This window comes from Opisthocomus hoazin, chromosome 1 (assembly GCF_030867145.1).
Source record: "Opisthocomus hoazin isolate bOpiHoa1 chromosome 1, bOpiHoa1.hap1, whole genome shotgun sequence".
NCBI lineage: Eukaryota > Metazoa > Chordata > Aves > Opisthocomiformes > Opisthocomidae > Opisthocomus > Opisthocomus hoazin.
In genome coordinates this window covers 149,161,984-149,182,073 of record NC_134414.1, presented here as the reverse complement: position 1 = coordinate 149,182,073, position 20,090 = coordinate 149,161,984, and the positions used below count along the sequence as shown (strand labels likewise).

General features: G+C 45.0%; 2 protein-coding genes across 3 annotated transcripts in view; one reads left to right on the top strand and one right to left on the bottom strand.

Annotated features, from left to right (window-relative positions):
* The window catches only part of TCAF2 (TRPM8 channel associated factor 2), a 29,375-nt gene extending 28,613 nt beyond the window's left edge, over positions 1-762 (bottom strand). The window contains exon 1 of one of the 2 annotated variants that reach the window (XM_075441139.1): positions 660-762. The gene's annotated coding sequence lies outside the window, so the exon portion shown is untranslated. The remainder of the gene's footprint in view (positions 1-659) is intronic. The other variant, XM_075441117.1, reaches the window with a different exon arrangement.
* FKBP4 (FKBP prolyl isomerase 4) lies at positions 416-18,795 on the top strand. The gene is made up of 10 exons (XM_075441154.1): positions 416-655; positions 4,070-4,214; positions 5,499-5,641; positions 9,234-9,354; positions 9,882-10,038; positions 11,899-11,989; positions 12,336-12,419; positions 13,146-13,331; positions 13,850-14,089; positions 18,129-18,795. Exons 1-10 carry the CDS (start codon positions 572-574, stop codon positions 18,225-18,227), a joined length of 1,350 nt encoding a protein of 449 aa, XP_075297269.1. The 5' UTR covers positions 416-571; the 3' UTR covers positions 18,228-18,795.
* Positions 18,796-20,090: the final 1,295 nt, after the last annotated feature.

The window sequence follows — 20,090 nt, the reverse complement described above, 5'->3', positions numbered from 1 at the left end:
ACGGGCTGAGCGCTTCGGCTGCAGTCATTTATTTCTACCCGAAATGACGGGCGAGGTGCTGGCCTGGTTTTACATCACTGGAAGGCGCAAATTATTCGGCCACAAGCAGCCTGCAGCCGGCGCGGTTTGTACAGACGCCGTTCGGGCAAGCCCCAGAGCTTACGCCCGGTGCCCTGAGCACATCGGCCGCTCCCCCCGGCCCCGGGTAACGAGCCGGGTTGCGTTCAAGCACCCGGTTTCTAACCCCGCCCCACCGGCGATGGCGTCTCCGTCCCCCGGGGCGACGCGCACTTTCACCCCAGCCCCTGGCACGGCCGGGCGCTTTGCGGCAGCCCGGCCGCCTCTCTAGAAACTTCTCGGTCCCTCCCCTTCCCCTCCCCTCCCTCCTCCCCGCCGACCGGGGGCCGGCGCTGCGGCGAAGGCAGCAGGGAAGGAGGCGCGCAGCGCCCAGCCCCCGCCCGCGCCGCTCGGAGCCGCAGCCAGGCGGCAGCCCCAGCCCGGCGGCGACCCCCATCGCCCGAGCCCCGGCCAGGCGGCCCTTCCCTACGCAGCGGTGGCAGCGGCAGGCGGGATGACGGCGGAGGAGATGAAAGCGGACGGGGCTCCCTTGGAGGGGGCGGACATCACCCCCAAGCGGGATGAGGGCGTCCTCAAGGTACCTGGCGGCTGCGGGCGGCCGTGCCGCGTCCCCGTGTCCCGTTCCCCCCCCTCCCGACTCGGAGGCCGCTGGGGAGGGGTCCGCACGCCGGCGGGGGGGGGGGGGGGGGGAGGCTCCCGGTCCCTCCACGCCTGCGAGCGGTCTCTGCGCCCGCGCCGGGCCCCGTTTCGTCCCCCTGAGGGGAAGGGGACAAGGCCGCGCTCGCGCTGTCCCCCGGCGATTAAACGCGAGCGGTGGCGCGCGGGGAGGGCGGGAAGCCGCCTCAGCCGCGCACGCGCCGCGCGCCCGCGGGGGCTCCCACGCGGCGGCGGCGCGGGGCTGCCGGCAGCTCCGCGGTCCTGTGTCGTCCCCCCCATCCCCCGGTCGGGGCGATCCGCCGGGAATGCGGGGGGGGGGGGGGGGCTCCCCGCCCGGCCCGCAGGCTGCGGCTTGTTTTATGGGGGGGGGGGGGGGGGGGGGGTGTCTGGGCCCGCGCCCCCCCCCCCAGCCCCGCAGCACGTGTTCGGGGCTGGGAGCTTAAGATGGTGCCGCGGCGGGGCGCGGGGCAGCGCCTCACCTCCCGCCCGCGGGAGCGCGGCGGTGCTGGCCGCGGGGTTTGTATCGGGGGGGGCTGTGCACTGACCGCCTCTGTCAGGTATTTCCTATTTCCGTATCTCTAGAAACTTCTGTAATCTCTCTTAAAAACTTCCCCGCTCACCGGGAGCGCTTCCTTGGATCGCAGCGAAGCGCCAGCGTTGCGGTGCTGGGACGAAGGAAAGCGGCGGCACCGCCGCAAAGGCAAAACTCTATTTTTAACCTTCAGAGCCTGCTGGCTTCGAATTCTGGTTCGTTTGTTTGTTGTTTTTTCTTGGAGGCTCCGTCTTCAGTCCCGGAGGGCTGTCAGGGGCCGGAGCGAAGACGTGCGGTTGGCTTCTGTGCTCTGCCTTCCCCTGCCGCCCGTAACGGGCCTTGGCGGGGGCTTCTGTTTTTCGCACGTAGCGCGGTGTCGGGTGGGCTCTCGCCTGCGCGGCTGCCTGGCAAGCTGCCCCCGAGCCTCCTGCATCCCAGGTCCCCGAGCATGGCAGAAGGCAGTGAGCATCTGCCCGCTCCATGCGGTACCCACCTTTTGATTGATGGAGAAGCAGCAGCCGGTTATTTAAAAAAAAAAAAAACCAAACCCCACCTTTTTAAAAAGAGATTGTGAATCGGGAAGGAAAAACACCGTAGAGGTCGTGAAGTCCTGCCTTCGCGGATTTTGTTTTTCTAGCAATTGCCAGGCTGCAGAATACACCTGTTCAAGTTGAGGGTCTCACTCTGAACTAACCAACACCAGTTTTATACAACTATCGTTGCACTGATTCCAGGAGAGGTTTTTTATTTGTTCATTAGCTTTGTGTCAGAATGGTATCCAGGGGTTTTTACCTGGTATTGCTGACTGTTCTTATGCTATTTCTAGTGTAAGTATTCAAATTTAGAGTTAGAAATGCTTGCAATCACAATATGAACAGAAAAATTTTGTTTCTCCATCTGAAAGGGAAATGTAAGCCTTATGGAAAATAGGGTTGCCATATTGAGTATATGAAAAAAGTGAAACGAGTCTCTAGAGAATGAATAAATGCAAAAGAATAATGTTGTATAAATACCGAAAATGAGATCTTCGTGACTTTCATGTTGGATAACTGGATATGACACTACAAGATTTTTGGAAAAAAATGGTACAAACGTTTAGAAAAGCTTAGTAAATTTCCATTAAATGCAGTTGTTATTTCAAAGTGACTTTGGATTGGCTGCTTTAAAATTACTAGTATGGATCCACTTTCTTATATATATCTAAGCAGGATGTAGTTTAGGTTGATTACCAGGTTCACATTATTTTCATATGTCTCTGTTTCCTTATCTTGGTGAGAGTGGTTGCTCAAATTTTTGCCTGCCTTGGAGGAGAAACCAGTAGATCAGCTCTGTAATGCTGATAGCTGCTGCAGCACTGAGGTGGTGCAGGGTCAGGGGATGGTGTGCAGTGTGAGGTCAGGCATCCCTTTTCACACTGAGCATCCTCTGCATAGGAAACTGAGCAGGTAGTAGTTTTTTCTGGGGTTTTTGTTTTGTGGGGTTTTTTCCCCCTTCTCTGCATTCAGTGAGGTGCTTTCAGCTTATTAGCAGAAGCTGTCCACGTTGCCTTGGCTTTGCGTGGAGGGTGCTGGCATTTCAATCGTATAGTCAGTTACAAGGATGATGGGAGGCAAAGTAGGAGATTGACAGTGACCAGCTGCAGGAAGTGGAAATTCAGGAAGGATTCTCCCAAGGGGCTGCTTCCTTCAGTGAAAAACAAGATTGGTGTAGAAGCTTTTTGTAGCTTTTCTTTAGAGGAAAGGATATGAGTCCATACTTCTGTATAACTGCCCTTGAATAAATATTGCTCTTGTATGAACAGCAGGTTTTCCAGGTCTCTGTACGTGCAAGCAAACGGGGTCCTCCACTGGTTGCCTTTTGCCTACCTAAAGTAATGTAGAGCTTTGGCTCAGAGCTAGATGGTTTCAAACCGTATTGGAGAAAACTCAGATTTGAACTTCAGGAATCCTGTTATGGGCAAGGCTTCAGATCCTTGCCCTATGAGATGTGTTAGTAGTTCTCTATTTTTATATACATTTCAAATGAACATCAGAGAGATTGGCCGATCTTGCTTTTTGTATAGTGTATGTTTAGTTACAGTGGTCTTGCTAGCTAGGCTGGGGAACCTCTTGGGAAGAAAATCCAATCCTTGCAGCTGTACATGAAATCAGGGTGCTGGCAATCTGTGTCAGAATTGTGGGGAGTCAAAATTAATACAATACAGTAATTCCTAAGTGTTACTATGTTGGCTGTGTTGGGGCGAGATTCTGTTAACGTGTGTTAAACTGTCTGGTTTAACTCCAGTAGTCTCGGATTACACGTTGGAATAGACTTTGCATGGAAAGAACCAGCTGGTTTTCTTGTTTAAATGCTTTGCTTAGAACACTGAACTCAGGGGTAATGATAGAGTGGTGGTGAGGAAAGTACTTGAATAAAGAAAACAAAACAACAACAAAAAAAAACAAACCAAAATAAAACCCACCCCTGCCTAATGCTTTACCTGATGAAGTTTGCAGAACATTTCATATCTTGTTGAGGACGGGTAAGTGACATTGCTAACTATAGATGCAGAGATCTGTAAGCTGGTGCCAATTGTTGCCAATTAAATTCTCATATCACAGCAGAGCCATCTTGAGGCTCCTGCATTGGCCACACTGCTAATCTGTAGACAGAACAGAGAAATCAATATCCAGATAACTGAAGTAAACCTGCAGATCCTTTATCTACTGCAGATGATAAGGCGTGCATCTAAGTAAATGGAATTAATGTCCAGTTGGCAGGCTTAGTTGTCGTCGTCTTAATGTTGCTTACTGTTTTTCTCAGGTTGTCAAGAGAGAAGGCAGTGGGACAGAGTCTCCGATGATAGGCGATAAAGTGATTGTCCATTACACAGGATGGCTCCTTGATGGCACAAAATTTGACTCCAGTCTGGACAGAAGAGACAAATTTTCATTTGACTTGGGGAAAGGTAATATCTTTTGTTTGGCATTGATCAGTTATGGTAATAATTGAGATGGGATTTCCTTGCATGCGTGGCTCCTTTGCATGTTAAAGTTGCTATTTAAACTTGTTTTCAGGGCTTAAGGGTTTATTCTCTTAGAGTGGCCCAATCAGAGTGGCTTTTGAGATTGTTCTGAATGGGAGAACTGTGTAGCCCCTTGATGAGGCCTGCTGAAGAATTTACAGGCTGCAGACAAAGCGCTCCAGGGGAGCAAATTTGCCCAGAAGCGTAGTGATAAGGGGTAGTTAAATAGCCAGAATGTGCATTTCATTGATCGTTTTTTTGGCAAAGACTCAGATTCAGGAGTACTTAATTGTGACCAGATACTGGGACAGGGTGCACAGAGGCAGCTGTCAGCTGCAGCATGATGAAACATACTCCCTTTTCCCCTAAGGTCCCCAATTAATCCAAATATGAATCTTAAAGCAGTGCATTTCTTCCTTATCAAAAGCCTTCATTTTCTGAATGCAAAAATCCAAACATCCTTGTTCCAGCAAATCTTAGTACTCAATCTGAGTTTTTTCGCTGGCAGGTGCATACTTGCTGCTTTTTTATTTGGGAGATAAATTCTGCAGTGTACTGAAATTTGAGATGACACTAAGTGTACCTATTAATACCAGACTAATAGAAAGGCTGCTTGGTCGAGTTGAATGGAGCAGCAAGTAGCAGAGCTTGAGTAAGAGATAGCATTTTGTTACTTGAGGTTCCAGCTTCTGTTCATTTCTGACTTGAGAAGGAATACTACTTCTCCCTACTTTCCTCCCCCTTGCTGTTGCAAGTGGATGTAACTTTTAGTTACCACTCGTGCTGCTCTTTGCCAACTGATAAAGTACAGAGAGAAAAGGCTGTTGTTTTGGATTGTTTTCAAAATATGAGCAGGCAATCTCTCACCCTAAGACCTTCCTCTTCGAAGAGTTTATTGTTATTTCCTCGCACTTGAGATTGTGCCAAGCACTTCAGCCCGTGTCTGTGTTCAGATGACTTGTATTCTCTATGGACGAGGAAGTAAGGGGAGGAAAAGAATCACTACACCTAGAATGAAGAAATTTAGCTATATTTGGCTCCCCAGGTAACTGTATAATTTAATTAGGGTTAAAACTGATGTAGATAAATCAGAGTGAGCACAAGTCTTTCAGTATTTCTGCTCTGTCTTAGCTTTTGTGTACTGAAACTGATGATACTCAGCTTCACAGCTGATCATGCCCTTCATGTATGCCTAGCAATCATGTGATTGAAATTTGACTTGCATAGGTGAGGTGATCAAAGCATGGGACATTGCTGTGGCCACTATGAAGGTTGGCGAAATCTGTCGGATTACGTGTAAACCAGAATACGCCTATGGCTCAGCTGGGAGCCCCCCAAAGATACCTCCCAACGCCACACTGATTTTTGAGGTAAGTGACAGATGGTCACTAAAACTGTACGCTTGAAAGGCAGACAAAAACACTACTTCACTGCAGAAAATGTGTGATGTAATAGCCTTTCAAAACAGGAATGTTAGGTTTTCTAAAGAGAAAAATATGGTCAGTTAGGATAGTGTGGGCAAAGCGTAGAGTTCTAGTCTGGCTGCAGCTGATCTGCAGTGGCTCAGGTTCCCTTATTTTGGAGTTTTTTAAAATACTTGAATGTTTTCCAGTGTTCATAGTTTTAATTTTACAGTTATGGGATGATTCACTGTAGCAGAGTGCAGGTTGGGAGGGCAGGCTGTCACAGTGGCAGATCTGAAGTAGTTGAAAAAATGAAATCTTTAATCCTCTTTCCGCTTCATAAGACTCAAAGTGATGATACTTACGTTAAACATTAATTGCTCTTTCTGTTGTTGAAAACTTTATAATGTCCTCAGTAATACATTTTTTGTACTTTTTTTTGTTTTCTGTGCAATGTTAACACAATTTTTCAAGATATTTGGGAGAGAAAAGAGATAACTATCCCATATAAAAACATAGAGGAATAGAATCATTAAGGTTGGAAAAGACCTCTAAGATCATGAAGTCCAACCGTCAACCCAGCACCACCATGTCTACTAAACCGTGTCCTGAAGTGCCACATCTACACATTTTTTGAACACCTCCAGGGATGGTGACTCCACCACTTCCCTGCGCAGCCTGTTCCAGTGCCTGACCACTCTTTCAGTAAAGAAATTTTTCCTAATATCCGACCCGAACCTCCCCTGACGCAGCTTGAGGCCATTGCCTCTGGTCCTATCGCTGGTTACTGGGGAGAAGAGACCAACACCCGCCTCAATACAACCTCCTTCCAGGTAGTATCCCAGGCCACAAAGGGGTGAGAACTTACTCATTTCAAGTACATCAAAATTAATGCTGTTATTTCTGCAGTTGACTGTTGAAAAATAATGTATTGTAAAGCTGTTCTTAAACAGCAGGTTTTTTATATATAAATCTGAAGGTACTCATGGCTTGCTTATATTGGATCAAACTCCGCATGCTGGAGTGCTGTGTGCTTTGCACAAATGCAAGTGATAAGTGTAATATGGGGCAGGACTGAATGGGGAGATAAAAACACTGATGCATATTTAGTGTGTCCCAACCTGATGATTCAAATGCAAACTCCAGTGTGTGGGTGTTTTTTTTTTCCCCCTACTCCTCCACCTTTTTCCGCTCACTTCGTTTTGGTTGAGGGAAAGGAAAAGCAAACAGAACTTCAGTGCAGCAATTACTGAAGATGTTCAGCTTCTCTGCTTTGTACTGTCCGTACACAGTGTCTCAAAGCTCAATAGCTTCTACTCTGGCAGCATAATAAAGCATTCTTAAGGGCTTAGTAGTAGTATGCAGCATGCTACATCGTTGTCCTGCAACAAGAGATAATCCCTAACCTTCTGGTAAATAAAAGCACTAACTGCAAGGTGGGATTTGTTTAGTCAGGGTACTACTGAGTCTGATACAGTCATCCAGATTATTCACTTCCCACTAGTTTTTCTTAATGATTCCAGTCTGACCTCTCCATCTTCTAGGTACTGTTTAGATAAAAGTCATGCTTCATTCATGGTCCTCTATATCCCCTAATGCCTGCCTGAGTGGTAATGTTAGAGGAGAAAATGGAGGAAAAAAGAAAAGCACTAAAGCTGCCTACGATGGTTTTGTGCTTCCCTAACAAAATGGCCTACAGATGACTGGCTACAACAAATAAGCAGTGTTGGGTGCGATATGAATGGGTGGAGGGTGGAACTTAGATCCAGAAAGTTTCACTAAGTTTTGTTGGGTAGGAGTGATTTCTGGCTAGTATGACTCTCAGGCACTTAAAATCTCTTTAAGTTTCCACTTTCTTCAGTCTGTGTTTCTTTTTTGTTATTTAGAATAATGTCAGCACGGTTCCTTTGCAAGTGCCGTCACCATGCCAAAATTCTGTACGAGTTGCCTTAAAAAGGACCCTCTAAAACTTAGATTAAAAGATTTTGTAGCTGTGTCATCACCGCTTCAGCATTTGTTTGTGACCTAAATAATGAATGTGTTATGGTTTGTGTTTTCTTGGGGTTTTTTTCTTTCCTCATGATTGCTTTTGCTGAGCAATAGAAATAGATAGATTCTTCAATAGAATACTGTTGTTCGGATAAAAAGAAAAAAAGAGGAATTGTGTATGGTCATCTGTGGGATGTTCTGGAAAGACTTGGCTTGTTTCAGACAGGCTGAAGAGAAAGACCAGAATATTATTTGTTGTTGGGTATCCATCAGAATCAAAAGTGGAAATACTCCTTGTGCTGGTGAATATTCAATTCCTTTTGCATTCCAGGTATAGGAAGTCCAGTGTCATGAACCACCACGGCTTTAGCCCTGAACTCTCCTTTTTTTTTTTTTTTTTTTTTTTTAAATAGGAGGTACTTACTAAAATTAATATTGTTTAGACTGGCTTGTGCTAGAGACTTGGTAGGGCGTGTGAAGATTAAAGATGGATGGTTACCTCCTACATTAACACCAGCTCTTAAAAGTTCTCAACAATCTGTTGCAGCAGCAAGTTTAGATTAAGGGTGGGCCAGATCATAGTTTTGTTGTTTTGTCATTGTTCTGGAAATAATGTTTTTCTGAAGTGATCCCACAGTACACTGACAAGGCAAGACTAGAGGGGGAAAATGTAACAAGCATAAAAAGAGAACACTTAACTCTGTTCAGGCATGCAAGGGAGAACGACACAGAAGTTTTGAAACTATTGTCCTGTGGCACAAGAGTAGGAGGATGAAGAAACAGATGGGGAATAGCTGAAGTCTGAAAAGATAGTCTTGAATTTGTTTTAATATTGCAGGACAAGCGTTTGGAATCGGTTTGGGCTTCATTCCAAGCACTTTAAAGTTGACCTGAATTTGACCATAGATAGAATTAAGGGTGTAATCAGGACTTCAGGATAAGGATTGCATCTTTATATTTAGTTTTCCTGCTCCTTTTGTCCTTGGTTGCTTACAAACTTCCCCAGCCCTTGGATGCACTGACAGTACTGCTGATTCTGCCCAACTGTAGAGCAAGAGGGTGTGACAGGTGGTGATCAGTGTGGTAGCACTGTGAAGTGGCAGCTGAGAGCAAATTCTTCCTGGCTTAATGTGTTCAAAAGGTATTTTCGCTCTTGTTAGAAATAACAAACAAAACCTCAAGCCCAAAAACTAATGTTAAAAAAGCCAGTAGAATCTTTTTTTTTTTGCAGTAGTCCCTGAGCATTGTGTCTCATGTAAGCTTTATCCAGAAGCCAGGCTCACAGTCCTTTCAATTAAAGGAGCTAATGTGTAGTATTGGGAGATCAAGATTGCTGGTGAAAAAAGCCGTAAAGGCCCAAATACAGTCTGAAACTCTTCAGTAGGTTTCCATCCAGTATCTACTGAATACAGCATCTTCATAGCCTTGGCTATCTGATATCTTATAGGACATTAACCAAGATAGTGGCTTCCTGAAGAGCAGCAGTTTCAAAGATCTCTGGAGAACAAATGCTGTGAATTACTGAATGGATGTGATGAGAATAAATATAAGACTTTGCTTCCCTCCACAGATAGAACTTTTTGAGTTCAAGGGGGAGGACCTCACTGATGATGAAGATGGTGGCATCATCCGAAGAATCCGTAAAAAAGGGGAAGGCTACTCCAAGCCCAACGAGGGTGCGCTTGTAGAGAGTAAGTATGTTACATAAACAGTAAATGGGTTTACTATTTGGGAGGGTAGAACCTTTTTCTCAGTCTACAACTCCTTGCCTTGAGAGAGAGGAATGTATGGCTTCTCTTTCCTTTACCAAGTAACTTAGCAACCTTGAGTAAGCTTTCATTCGCTTATTTCTAGTGAGGTTTACGTTTTCCAGCAGCAGCTGTGTTCTCCACAAGTACCGAATCTGATAAAGTGCTAATCTGATTGCAAAAGGTAGATGAGTCTAATAAAGTATTGCCATTTGCTGAGGAGCAGGAGGGGAAGTAGTTCTGGCACTTGAGGGGGGGACTCACACCCCCCACAGATGAACAAAAAAATAGGGTTTATTACATTTAACAGTAGAAGTTATGTTTGCCACCAGTATCCACCATGCATAGGTAGCTGTTAGAAGAGAAAAGACTGTTCAGGAGGAGGCTTTGGCGCACTCTGTATTACCTGTGCAACCTGCCCCTTAGATGTCTTCTGATTTTTCTCTGGCTTGCTCTGTTTTGTTTACCAGTCCAGCTTGAAGGCCGATGTGGAGATCGTGTTTTTGACAGGCGGGAATTGCGGTTTGAAATCGGAGAAGGTGACAACTATGATCTTCCTCATGGTCTGGAGAAAGCAATTCAAAAAATGGAGAAATCAGAGGAATCTGTGTTCTATCTCAAACCCAAGTAAGCTGTTTCTGATCTTTTGATACTTTTGAAAGGCTTATACTAAGCATCTGGCAAGAATTAAGTGTTTTGTTATAATGCCTTTCAGATTTTTTTCAGTGCTGTAGTAAAATCTTGATCAGCCCCAAATGTTTGATGTATGAGAAGTATGAAGCTAAGATCGCTTTGCCACTTTGTTGTGAAGTAGTAGTGCTCCAAAAGAAATTTACCTTAGTCTCTGTAGTGTTGGTCGCAGTGAATATTAAAAAAATACTCTTGCTTTCTGTAACTTAATTTCTGTGGTCCCTCTTAATGAAACAGTGCTTACTGTACAGTAGTGGGTATAAAGATACCCGAAGAACCGCCTCAGAATAGGAAAAGAGCCGACGAGCCTTCTGAGCAGCCTGATGTGACCAGCTAGCTAGTCCTTAGGTGATGTGGTTAGTAAAGAGTACCAGAAATCATTTGTCAGCAGAAAATGTTCACTGGAGTCCTGTGTCCAGCTCTGGACCCCCTCAGGACAGGAAAGACGTGGACCTGTTGGAACAGGTCCAGAGGAGTGCCACAAAAATGAACAGAGGGCTGGAGCACCTCTCCTGTGAGGACAGGCTGGCGGAGTTGGGGTTGTTGAGCCTCGAGAAGAGAAGGCTCCCAGAAGACCTTATAGCAGCCTTCCAGTACTTAAAGGGGGCCTACAAGAAAGCTGGAGAGGAACTTTTTATTTACAAGGGCATGGAGAGATAGGACAAGGGGCAATGTATTTAAACTGAAAGACAGTAGATTTAGACTGGATATAAGGAAGAAATTCTTTAGAGTGAGGGTGGTGAGACACTGGAACAGGTTGCCCAGAGAGGTGGTAGATTCTCCAGGGTCAGGCGTGATGGGGCTCTGAGCAGTCTGCTTTAGTGGTAGATGTCCCTGCTCACTGAAGGGAATTGGACTAGATGACCTTTAAAGGTCCCTGCCAACCCAAATTACTGTCTTCTGAAAAGACTTTGAAGATTCCAGTGAGATGCAAGGCAAAGTTATATCCAACCCTTGGACCGTTACAAAAACTCTGAGACTAAGAACAGCTAACTGAGACACGACTGCCCAGTATTGTAACCTTAAGCGGTCTTGGATATAAGCAGTCTTGGGCAGTCTTGGACTGCCCAATATTGTAACTTTAAGCAGTCTTGGTTATAAGCAGAATATTCTCTTTACAGTGAGAACACACATGAAACAAGTGGAGTTTGCACTGATTGTTTCCATTAAAGTTTAATTAATTTCAGTTTTTATTTTACGTTTTTTAAACTGGAACTGAACCTGATGGGAGAAGAAGAGCAGAGCAATCTGATCTTGAGGAGTTTCCTGCTAATACGTGGCTTCTTACTGGAGTTGCAGCACAGAACCTTTCTATAGGCATTTACTGTTTACCACCTGGCAGACAGTATGTTAGGTGTACAGCTGTTCACTTTAATCTCTGTGTTTATTGTTGTCTTTGCTTTTCTGAGAACAGTACTAAAATTAGGTGCTCTGAAGGAAACATTCGGACCATGAATATAAAGCAAGAAGTGTATAACTTTAAAGTGTTGGTTTTTTTTTTCCTTGATGGATAGATAACTTGCTTTTCCTTCACATAAGCTTTAAGAAAAAGAGTAGGATCTGGTAACCTAGAGATTAATGAAATTAACCCCAGGTTTCTCCAGCTTTCTTCTGCCTTTTGCTTACTAATTTTAGAATAGTACCCAGAATTCTTCAAGCCTTTATGTCTTGTAATAATATTGTATAGGCATCCCAGGTTTGCATGGAGGTTTTTTGTCTTCAGCTTCCTACGTCGCAAATATAGCTACCTGGGTAGTTTTGGAACTTTTTTTTTAACTTGTTTCCCCATTCTTACAGCTATGGTTTTGGAAGTGCTGGGAAGGAGAAATTTCAGATCCCTCCAGATGCAGAGCTACAGTATGAAGTGAAACTCAAAAGCTTTGAAAAGGTAGGAATGAGAGATGAAGTCCCAAAGAGATTGGGACGTGGGGGAGGAAGTGTGAGTGCAGCTGAAACAAGGACAATGGAATCCTTGAATGTTGAGCTGAAATAGCGAAGCCACTGTTGTCAGAGATGATGACACGCTGGGAGTTCTTGGCTGAAATTGTGCTCATTCTTACTGTATCCCTGTCTCTTGACGTCGGTGTCTCTCCTGCTCTAGCCCAGTTTCCGCTGGCAGTGCAAAACTCTGCTTTGTCAAACCTCTCTCTACCATACTGTTAGTGGCAAGTGGAATATCCACTTGGTTTCCTGAGACGTTTTGTCATTGACTTGAACTGTTCCTGTTTGAGTAGGCCAAGGAGTCTTGGGAAATGAACACAGATGAGAAGCTGGAACAAAGCTCCATTGTGAAGGAGAGAGGCACTCAGTACTTCAAGGTAAAGTACAGTCCCCAAGTAATAATAGCATTTCTTAGTCCATGTCATGAGCTGATAATGATGATTGCAGCTTCTGTCTTTTCAGATTGGTGTTCCTGGTATTCTCTGTGAGAATTTTACAGGGAGGACTGGAAGGGAAGGTGTCTTTAAGAAAACAGAAAAAAGCCTTATAGTGGGAATATCCAAAGAACTAACACTACAGGGTGTTACTTCTCTCTGTCAGAGCTGTTTGCTGTACCTACAGATAGCTTTGGAGCATACATTAAATAGTAGCAAAGTTACAGTTAAGTTCCTGCTGTGCGACAGTGCTGTGAATGAACAGCATTCATTTGGGTAGAGACGTGTGGAGAAGCTGTTTCAAACAATTGGACCAGCTGAAGGCAGACTGTCCCATTATCTTTGTAACACAGCGGTATTTGTGCTGTTTCGAAAATGCCTGTCTTCAATGTTTGTATCAAAAGTTGAATATAAGATGGGAGTTGAGTGTGAAGTATCAGTGCTGGCCTATGCCCCTAGCTTTAGTTGGCGAACCAGTAGGTATTCCTAAAGATTTTCTGATCCTATGCAGGAATAGCTTTCAGAAGTAGTATATTTTTGATGATAGAAGTTATTTTCTGATTGCATTAATTCTTTTCAGATCTATTGCTCAAGGTAAGCAGGAGGGGCAAGAGGGAGATAAAAGTTACTGTGATGAGCTGTGTGATAACTGAAGTGTCTTGTTTACAGGAGGGGAAGTACAAACGGGCAGCATTACAGTATAAGAAGATTGTGTCATGGCTGGAGCATGAATCGGGACTCTCCGATGAGGAGGATACGAAAGCCAAAAGCTTGAGGCTTGCTGCCCACCTGAATCTAGCTATGTGCCATCTTAAGCTGAAGGAGTACTCCCAGGCTTTGGAGAACTGCAACAAGGTAGTAAGGGTTTGTTTATTCTCCAGCTGCACAAGCAATCTGACAGTTTATCTCTTGCTTTAACAATTTGAGGGATACCAGGCCATGTGGTGTTTGGCCTTTCTGATTATCTGACAGTTGGGTAGTACTGAATACATAACATAAAAAGACCCAACAGGTTATTCTCATAGTTACTGTCCTTTGAATATCTCTTACTGACTTGCGGTTACATTGAGAATGTTCAAGTATTTAGAAATTAGAAATACTGGAGATGTGAAGGTAGCCATGTTGGCAAAGGTCCTTCAAAGAGCTGAAATAGAGCCAGGACTAAATCTTAGACTTGCTGGTTCTCTATAAAATAACCTACTATATGTAGTCCTCTGTAGTCACTTCTACTGTGTTCAACTCACTCTATTAGTAAGCCCTGACAAGCCTCAAATCTGCATCAGAAGGTACAGTTTCTAGCAGTCTCTGGTGTTCTGAGTGCATATTACTTAAAAAATTCTGGAATGTGGTTTTGGTTTGTTTTTTTAATGCAGGCACTGGAATTGGATAGCAACAATGAAAAAGGCCTTTTCCGGCGTGGAGAAGCGCACTTGGCTGTCAATGACTTTGAATTGGCCCGGGGAGATTTCCAAAAAGTGATACAACTTTATCCAAGCAACAAAGCTGCAAAAGTGCAACTGGTAACTTGCCAGCAAAAAATACGGGAGCAGCATGAGAAAGAGAAAAAGATGTATGCCAACATGTTCCAAAGGCTTGCAGACAAAGACTTGAAGGTAACTAATGCTACTCCAGAAGACATAAAGAGGTGGTGGTGTACATTAGACAAGGAATAGTGTTCTAGGTAGTCAGCTTACTTCTTAGTACAGATAAACATCATGGGAGACCACTCAGGTAGTTTCCTCTGGGGGAAAAAAGTGGAAACAGCCAGCAGTCAAAATGGTTAGGCCATCTTGTTTGAACAAGACGACTGGCAGTAGCAAGCATCACACAGAATGCTTTTACTTATTTCGGCTGATTTGGAACAAACCAGTGTTAATCGGAAAGCTATTGAAGAGTTGAGATGCAAACATGCTAATGTTTAAGAACTAAAAAAAAGTGCCTATTCTCCTTGAACTGACCATTCTAAAGAACAGTCTGTTCTGGTGCCTGGGTGGGCCCCTCTACTGAGACCCTATGTCTGTTGTACAGATGGTGCTGAGCACCATCTTGCTTCTCATGGAGACATTAACAAGATGCGGTTGGTGCTCTCCATCTCAAGTGTCACAGCTTTACTGTTAAGTGTCAGAATTCACTCTAAGAAGATCCATGATTGTACTGTATGGATGCTTTTCCTGCTGAGCTTTCACTAGAGTTTTAGTGACTACAAGTTCAGTTAACAATGGCAATATTTGAATACTGGTTATAACAAGGGTGTATAAGCTGGCAAGAAACAGCCAAAGTTACTGGTGAGAATCACATATCGTAAGAAAATGTTCCATTTGTTTTTCTTAAATCTGATGGTCCAGAAGGGCTAGGCAAACCTATAGCTTCAAAGACAAATCTGGGATTTATATTGAGCTCAGATTTTCTCAGTAGCATTGGGGAGTACAGAAGCTTGCACCTTGTGAGGTTATGTTCTCAGATCTTTGTGTCCACCTTCGCAGAATATGCATGGAGAATCTAAAAAATTGTCAGATACCACTATGTCAGTTAACTGTGCCAGGGAGTCTGTCCAGTGGCCTGCCGTCCACCAATGTGTGTATGCTGACAACTGAGCCATCTCAGACTGTCAGCTGACAATTTCCTATACAAAATACTTCACAAACCTCAGTTTTTCTCCCCCTCCCCCAATCTCTGAAAATGAGATATATCTGAAATCAGGTTATCTCCCAGAGACAGTGGGGGATGTATTCCATTCTTCATCACTCTGCTAAAGTAGTGATACAGTAAGCATAGGGCAGTCACCCCCAACTGGATGGTTGGTTGGGCAGGCTGTTCTGTTTGTGGCTTTTTGATTGTGGGTGGTTTGGGTTTTTTCTCTCTCTCCAAAGAGTAGCAGTAGTTCTGTGGATTTGGTTCTGCTTCTCATGGAGGAGTGTAAACAAACACATAAATGCAGATATTCCCCACTGATTCTGCAAGGAAAATGTCATTGTCCACATAGTTAACGTGTCTGGCTAGAGCAGCCCGATGTTAACAGTCCTTGCTTGTTGGAGCCTGGAAGAAAGTGTTTTGTCCTTTTAGAAATTGTCATGTATAGCCACGCAGTACCTTAATTTCTGGTAGGCTTTAATGAAGAATCTCAGGAAGATAAAGATACAGCGACTAAACTAGAATTATTTCACTGTTGGACACCTTCACATTTGAAATTGCAGGTTTTCATTTCCAGCTGTCAGGCTCTGCTGTGCTGGTTCCTTACAGCTAGTGCAGCTGCTGGGAATCTGGCTTCCTCCACCAGGTGTGGGACACAGCAAGATCCGCTGTTCGGACAGGAGTGGATTGCTGAAACAAGCTCTACCTGCTAAAAGCATGAAAGGGCTGCCTTGGTGCTTTTCAGAATGCACACCTCAGCCCCTAAGACAGTTGGTGGAGTTGTATTCTTGGCAAAAGGCAGACTCGCAGTCTCTGCATGGCAGACTGTTTGGGATACTGCAAAGACATGGCACTTGGTTCCAGTTTTACCATCTACTGTAGGTAGAATCAGCTCATAGAATCATTTAGGTTGGAAAAGACCCTTAAGATCATAAAGTCCAACCGTCAACCTAACACTGCCAAGTCCACCACTAAACCGTGTCCCTAAGAACCACGTCTGTACATCTTTTAAATCCCTCCACGGATGGTGGCTCAACTACTTCCCTGGGCAGCCTGCTCCAATGCTGGATAACCCTTTTGGTGAAGAAATTTTTCCTAATACCCAGTGTAAACCTCCCCTGGTACAACTTGAGGTCGTTTCCTCTCATCTACTGCTACTTGGCAGAAGAGGTTGCCACCCACCTCGCTACAGCCCCGTTTCGGGTAGTTGTAGAGAGTGGTGAGGACTCCCCTCAGCCTCCTTTTCTGCAGACTACACAATCCCAGCTCGCTCAGCCGCTTGTGTTCTAGACCCTTCACCAGCTTCGTTGCTCTTTGGACGCTCTCCGGCCCATCAGTGTCTTGTACTGAGGGGGCCCAAAATGGAACACAGTGTTCGAGGTGCGGCCTCAGCGGTGCTGGATACAAAGGGACAGTCACCTCCCTAGTCCTGCTGGCTGCACTATTCCTGATGCAGGCCAAGGGTGCTGTTGGCCCGGTTCATTCTTTTCAATAGTTAGGTGGTCTTGGGAATGTGCATGTGTACACATTGTTTTTTCTCGGAGCCATCTGGCCTGCTTCAGATTGGTGTGGTTTTATATGAAAAGGCATTGCTGGAACATGGAACTGCAAACAAAGGATGCTTACTCCCCAGGTCAGTCTTGGGGACTTCTCTTGCAAGAAAACATTCTTTCCTGTTAATTCATTTATCATGTTGTTTCACTCTAGTTCCAACAGTTTCTCTGTTAGTGGTTATGGAGAAACTGAAGAATTCTGGAGGAGAGGGTTTGTTTACCATATGTCTTCTGGTTGCTAAGAAGGCAGCTTGGACTATAGGTCTGAAATTCCTGACATCGTATCTTACAGGCTGTTGAAGTTTGACAGCCACCTTGCATCACTAGTTCTTTTCAAGATTTTGAGTAGTTCACATATGTAAATTGTGAATTTTTAAAGGTCAGGATGTTTTATCACCTGATAAACAGGTGCTAGCTAACAGATATTCTGTGGAGATGAGACTTTGACACGTGTGCTTCACAGAACTCTTCTAAGGATGAAAAGTTGACCTTTGATGCCTGGATGCTCTTTGGCTGTGGTTTTCTGTTGCAGCTAAGTTGATGTAACATGGTAGTTTAAGGATTCTGTCCCCTTTTTCCCCTCCAGTGCCACCCCCCCCTCCCCCCCAACAGTGCACGCTTACATCCTTGCTTGATTCTTGTCTGGTTCTCGTCAAACCTCATAATAAACCAGATGGTTCAGGGTGCTAGGCTGGCAGGTGGAATAGCAGTTTCATTGCAGTATCTTTTGAGATGAGCAGGACAAGGCATTTCTGTCTCCCTTTACTGTGTTTGAAAACTATTGCAAGGTCAGGATGTGCTGGTAATGTCCTTTTGTAAAAACTGACCTCAGACCCTTACCACGTGGTGCTCTGCCTTCCACACCTTTCTATGTGGACTGGGAGGTACAGCAAGGAGAGGGCTCTGAGAGCAGCCACCTTGTCGGATCAAATTTTCTTCCTGCTGAGCTCTTACAAAGCACATACAGATGACTGTTGTGGAGTCACGCTTCATGAAACCAGTTGTCCAACAAAGATATTTATTTCTTCCTATCTGGAGTCAAGGTGTGCCTCGTACCCTGCCCCCACCCCCAGCCTGGACGGGAATTGCTGAAATTGAATCACGTTGAAATTGAAGCAGGATGAAAGTTCTGTGCAGAAGCTTCCTAAACGAATTCCAGTTTGTGGGAGAACACTTTCTTAGAGCGTTACGTGGCAAGCATGTACACACCATGTTATGAATCATAACCATCTAACACCAGTATTATTTCTCAGCCTCCTTTAAAAAGGTTCTGGTTTCTTAGAGGTGTGAAAAAAAGTTCAGAGACATTTTTGTTTTCTCTCTGCTGAAGGTCCTAATATCTTAATTCAGTCTTGCAGGGAGACGAGGTATCCTAGTGATAAGAGTCAAATAATGTTTGTGGTATTGTTTGCAAATGCTAGCAACTTTGTGTAACAAAGGTACATATTTTCTTTGTGTCTCTATTTAGTCAGCTGCTACTCTTCAAACCGCCCACACTGAAGATGCAGAAATGAAAGATGAGCAGAATGGAGTCGAAGATAAATCGGAAGTTGACACGGAAGCATAAAACAAACCCTATTCCATTAATTTTGTAAATGAAAGAATTTCCAGCGAATTAGACCTTTATTTTTCTACCTGGTTGGACAGTGGCTTCAGGGGAGCAGAGGCTGAAGCCACCACGCCACAGTCAGTTACAGCTTTATATGTCTGTTGAAGAAGCTGAGTGGCAGCATGAATCTGGTTTAATCCTAGGGACTTTATTTATTCATTCAGCCTCTGTTACTGTTTGGGTTCTTTCTGGATTTGCTCTGCTTGGTTTATCTGCATTTTGCCATTGGTGTTTGTCTCTTTCTGGTTCCAGCTCACCTTAATCCCAGGTTCTGCTTCCTAAATTTATTTCCTTGATATCTTTCAAGTAATCAGCCTTTTCCAGGAGTCTTCACATGAGACTTGAGAACAAATTCGCGCTCCCCGTTCTGCCTTGGCGATGCCACCTTCCCCCCTGTTCGGTAGGGATTCCCTTCCATTAAGTGTTGTAACCTTTCTTGTGTGCCTCCTCTTTGCAAATTGCTGAAGGTGAAGGCTGAAGTCACAGCTTGAGTAATAAAGCTCCAATTAAACTCAAGAAAGCAGAACTTTTTGTGGGTTTTTATTGGAATTTGCGCAGGATTAAGAGAATGTACTGACCTTTGGTCGTTCAGCGTTTCCTCATCCACGTAGCTGTACAGGAGCCACAGTATCCGATTATTTTTCTGCGCTGTTCGTTCATTGCCATAGAAAATGATCGATACAGTGTTTACCCATATATTTGCAAAAAGGAAAAAAATACATTGCTGAAAATTGTACAAAAAGCAAGCCTGTAACCTATGCATAGAGCTTATTTTCTGTTCATACTGCTGGCTTCCTCCACATGGTAAAACTGGACCAGAAAAAAATATTTATTTATACCTGAAAGTGACTAGCTTTGGAGAGAAAATAAGCAATAGTGGTTTAACACATTACAAATACTTCTACTTCCTAATGAACTGCAAACTTCTGAGTGATTCCAACGTCTGCTTATCCCCGTCCCGCAGGAAAGCCGTTGCTTGATGCCTGCTTCTTTCTGCAGTGTGTTGTGTGCCTTGTTTGGGGGCGGGTGTGCTTTTGGGGGCTGTGTGGCCTTTTTGTTGGGGTGGGGGTTTTTTGTTTGTCTGCAGGCATGGAACATAGCGCTCAAACTCACCTGCTCTGTTTATCCTGTTACATAGTGTTAAACTCGGCATCTCCACGGTCCTGTTCCAAGACACTCTGGCAGCAGGGACACTTTTTTTTGCCTGCTCTGCCAGAGTAAGGTAGATAATCTGTTCCTTCCAGATAGAAAAATGTTTTTTTTTTTTGCAGTGAGAAAGATGTCTTGTCTTTCCACGGTGTGGCACGGGCTGGAATGGGTGCGTATATTGCAGAGAGTGTTCCTGTTTTAATGTGGACAACATCTGAAACCTCAGCTTGAATTCCTGGTCTCCTTTTCCGAGAGGGAAGTGCTGTGTCGGCACCCATCGATGGGGTTCTTGGGGGGCCCGGAGGCTGCCCCGCCAGGAGCACCAGCGTGGGCCTGGCACCTCTGTCCCTGCGGGGCCACCGCAGCGATGTGCTCTCCGGCCCACGCGCCTGAGATGAGCCACTCGCTGGCTGCTGCTGGCTTGGAGCTGGCTTCGGAGCTGCGACCGGCGCTGCAGCAGCGCCCTGAGCTCCGGGGGGCAGGGGGAGAGGGAGGGTGAAGTGCTTGGTGGGGTGTCAGCTGTAAGGACGTGCTGACTTCATTTTGCAAAACCTCAGCGTTGCCAGGTAATGCGGCAGGTTCCAAGCGGGTGTGAGGAGTGTCCGTCAGCTGAGGTTATGAGAGGGGAGATCCAGGCACAGAGAAGTAAGGGGAGCAGGAATGCCAAGCAAG

Bases quoted from the DNA above. Each gene is read 5' to 3' on its own strand.
- FKBP4 (XM_075441154.1), top strand. From the start codon at position 572: ATGACGGCGGAGGAGATGAAAGCGGACGGGGCTCCCTTGGAGGGGGCG. The intron at 656-4,069 runs GTACCTGGCGGC...TGTTTTTCTCAG, and splicing joins GGGATGAGGGCGTCCTCAAG to GTTGTCAAGAGAGAAGGCAG. The intron at 11,990-12,335 runs GTAGGAATGAGA...CTGTTTGAGTAG, and splicing joins AACTCAAAAGCTTTGAAAAG to GCCAAGGAGTCTTGGGAAAT.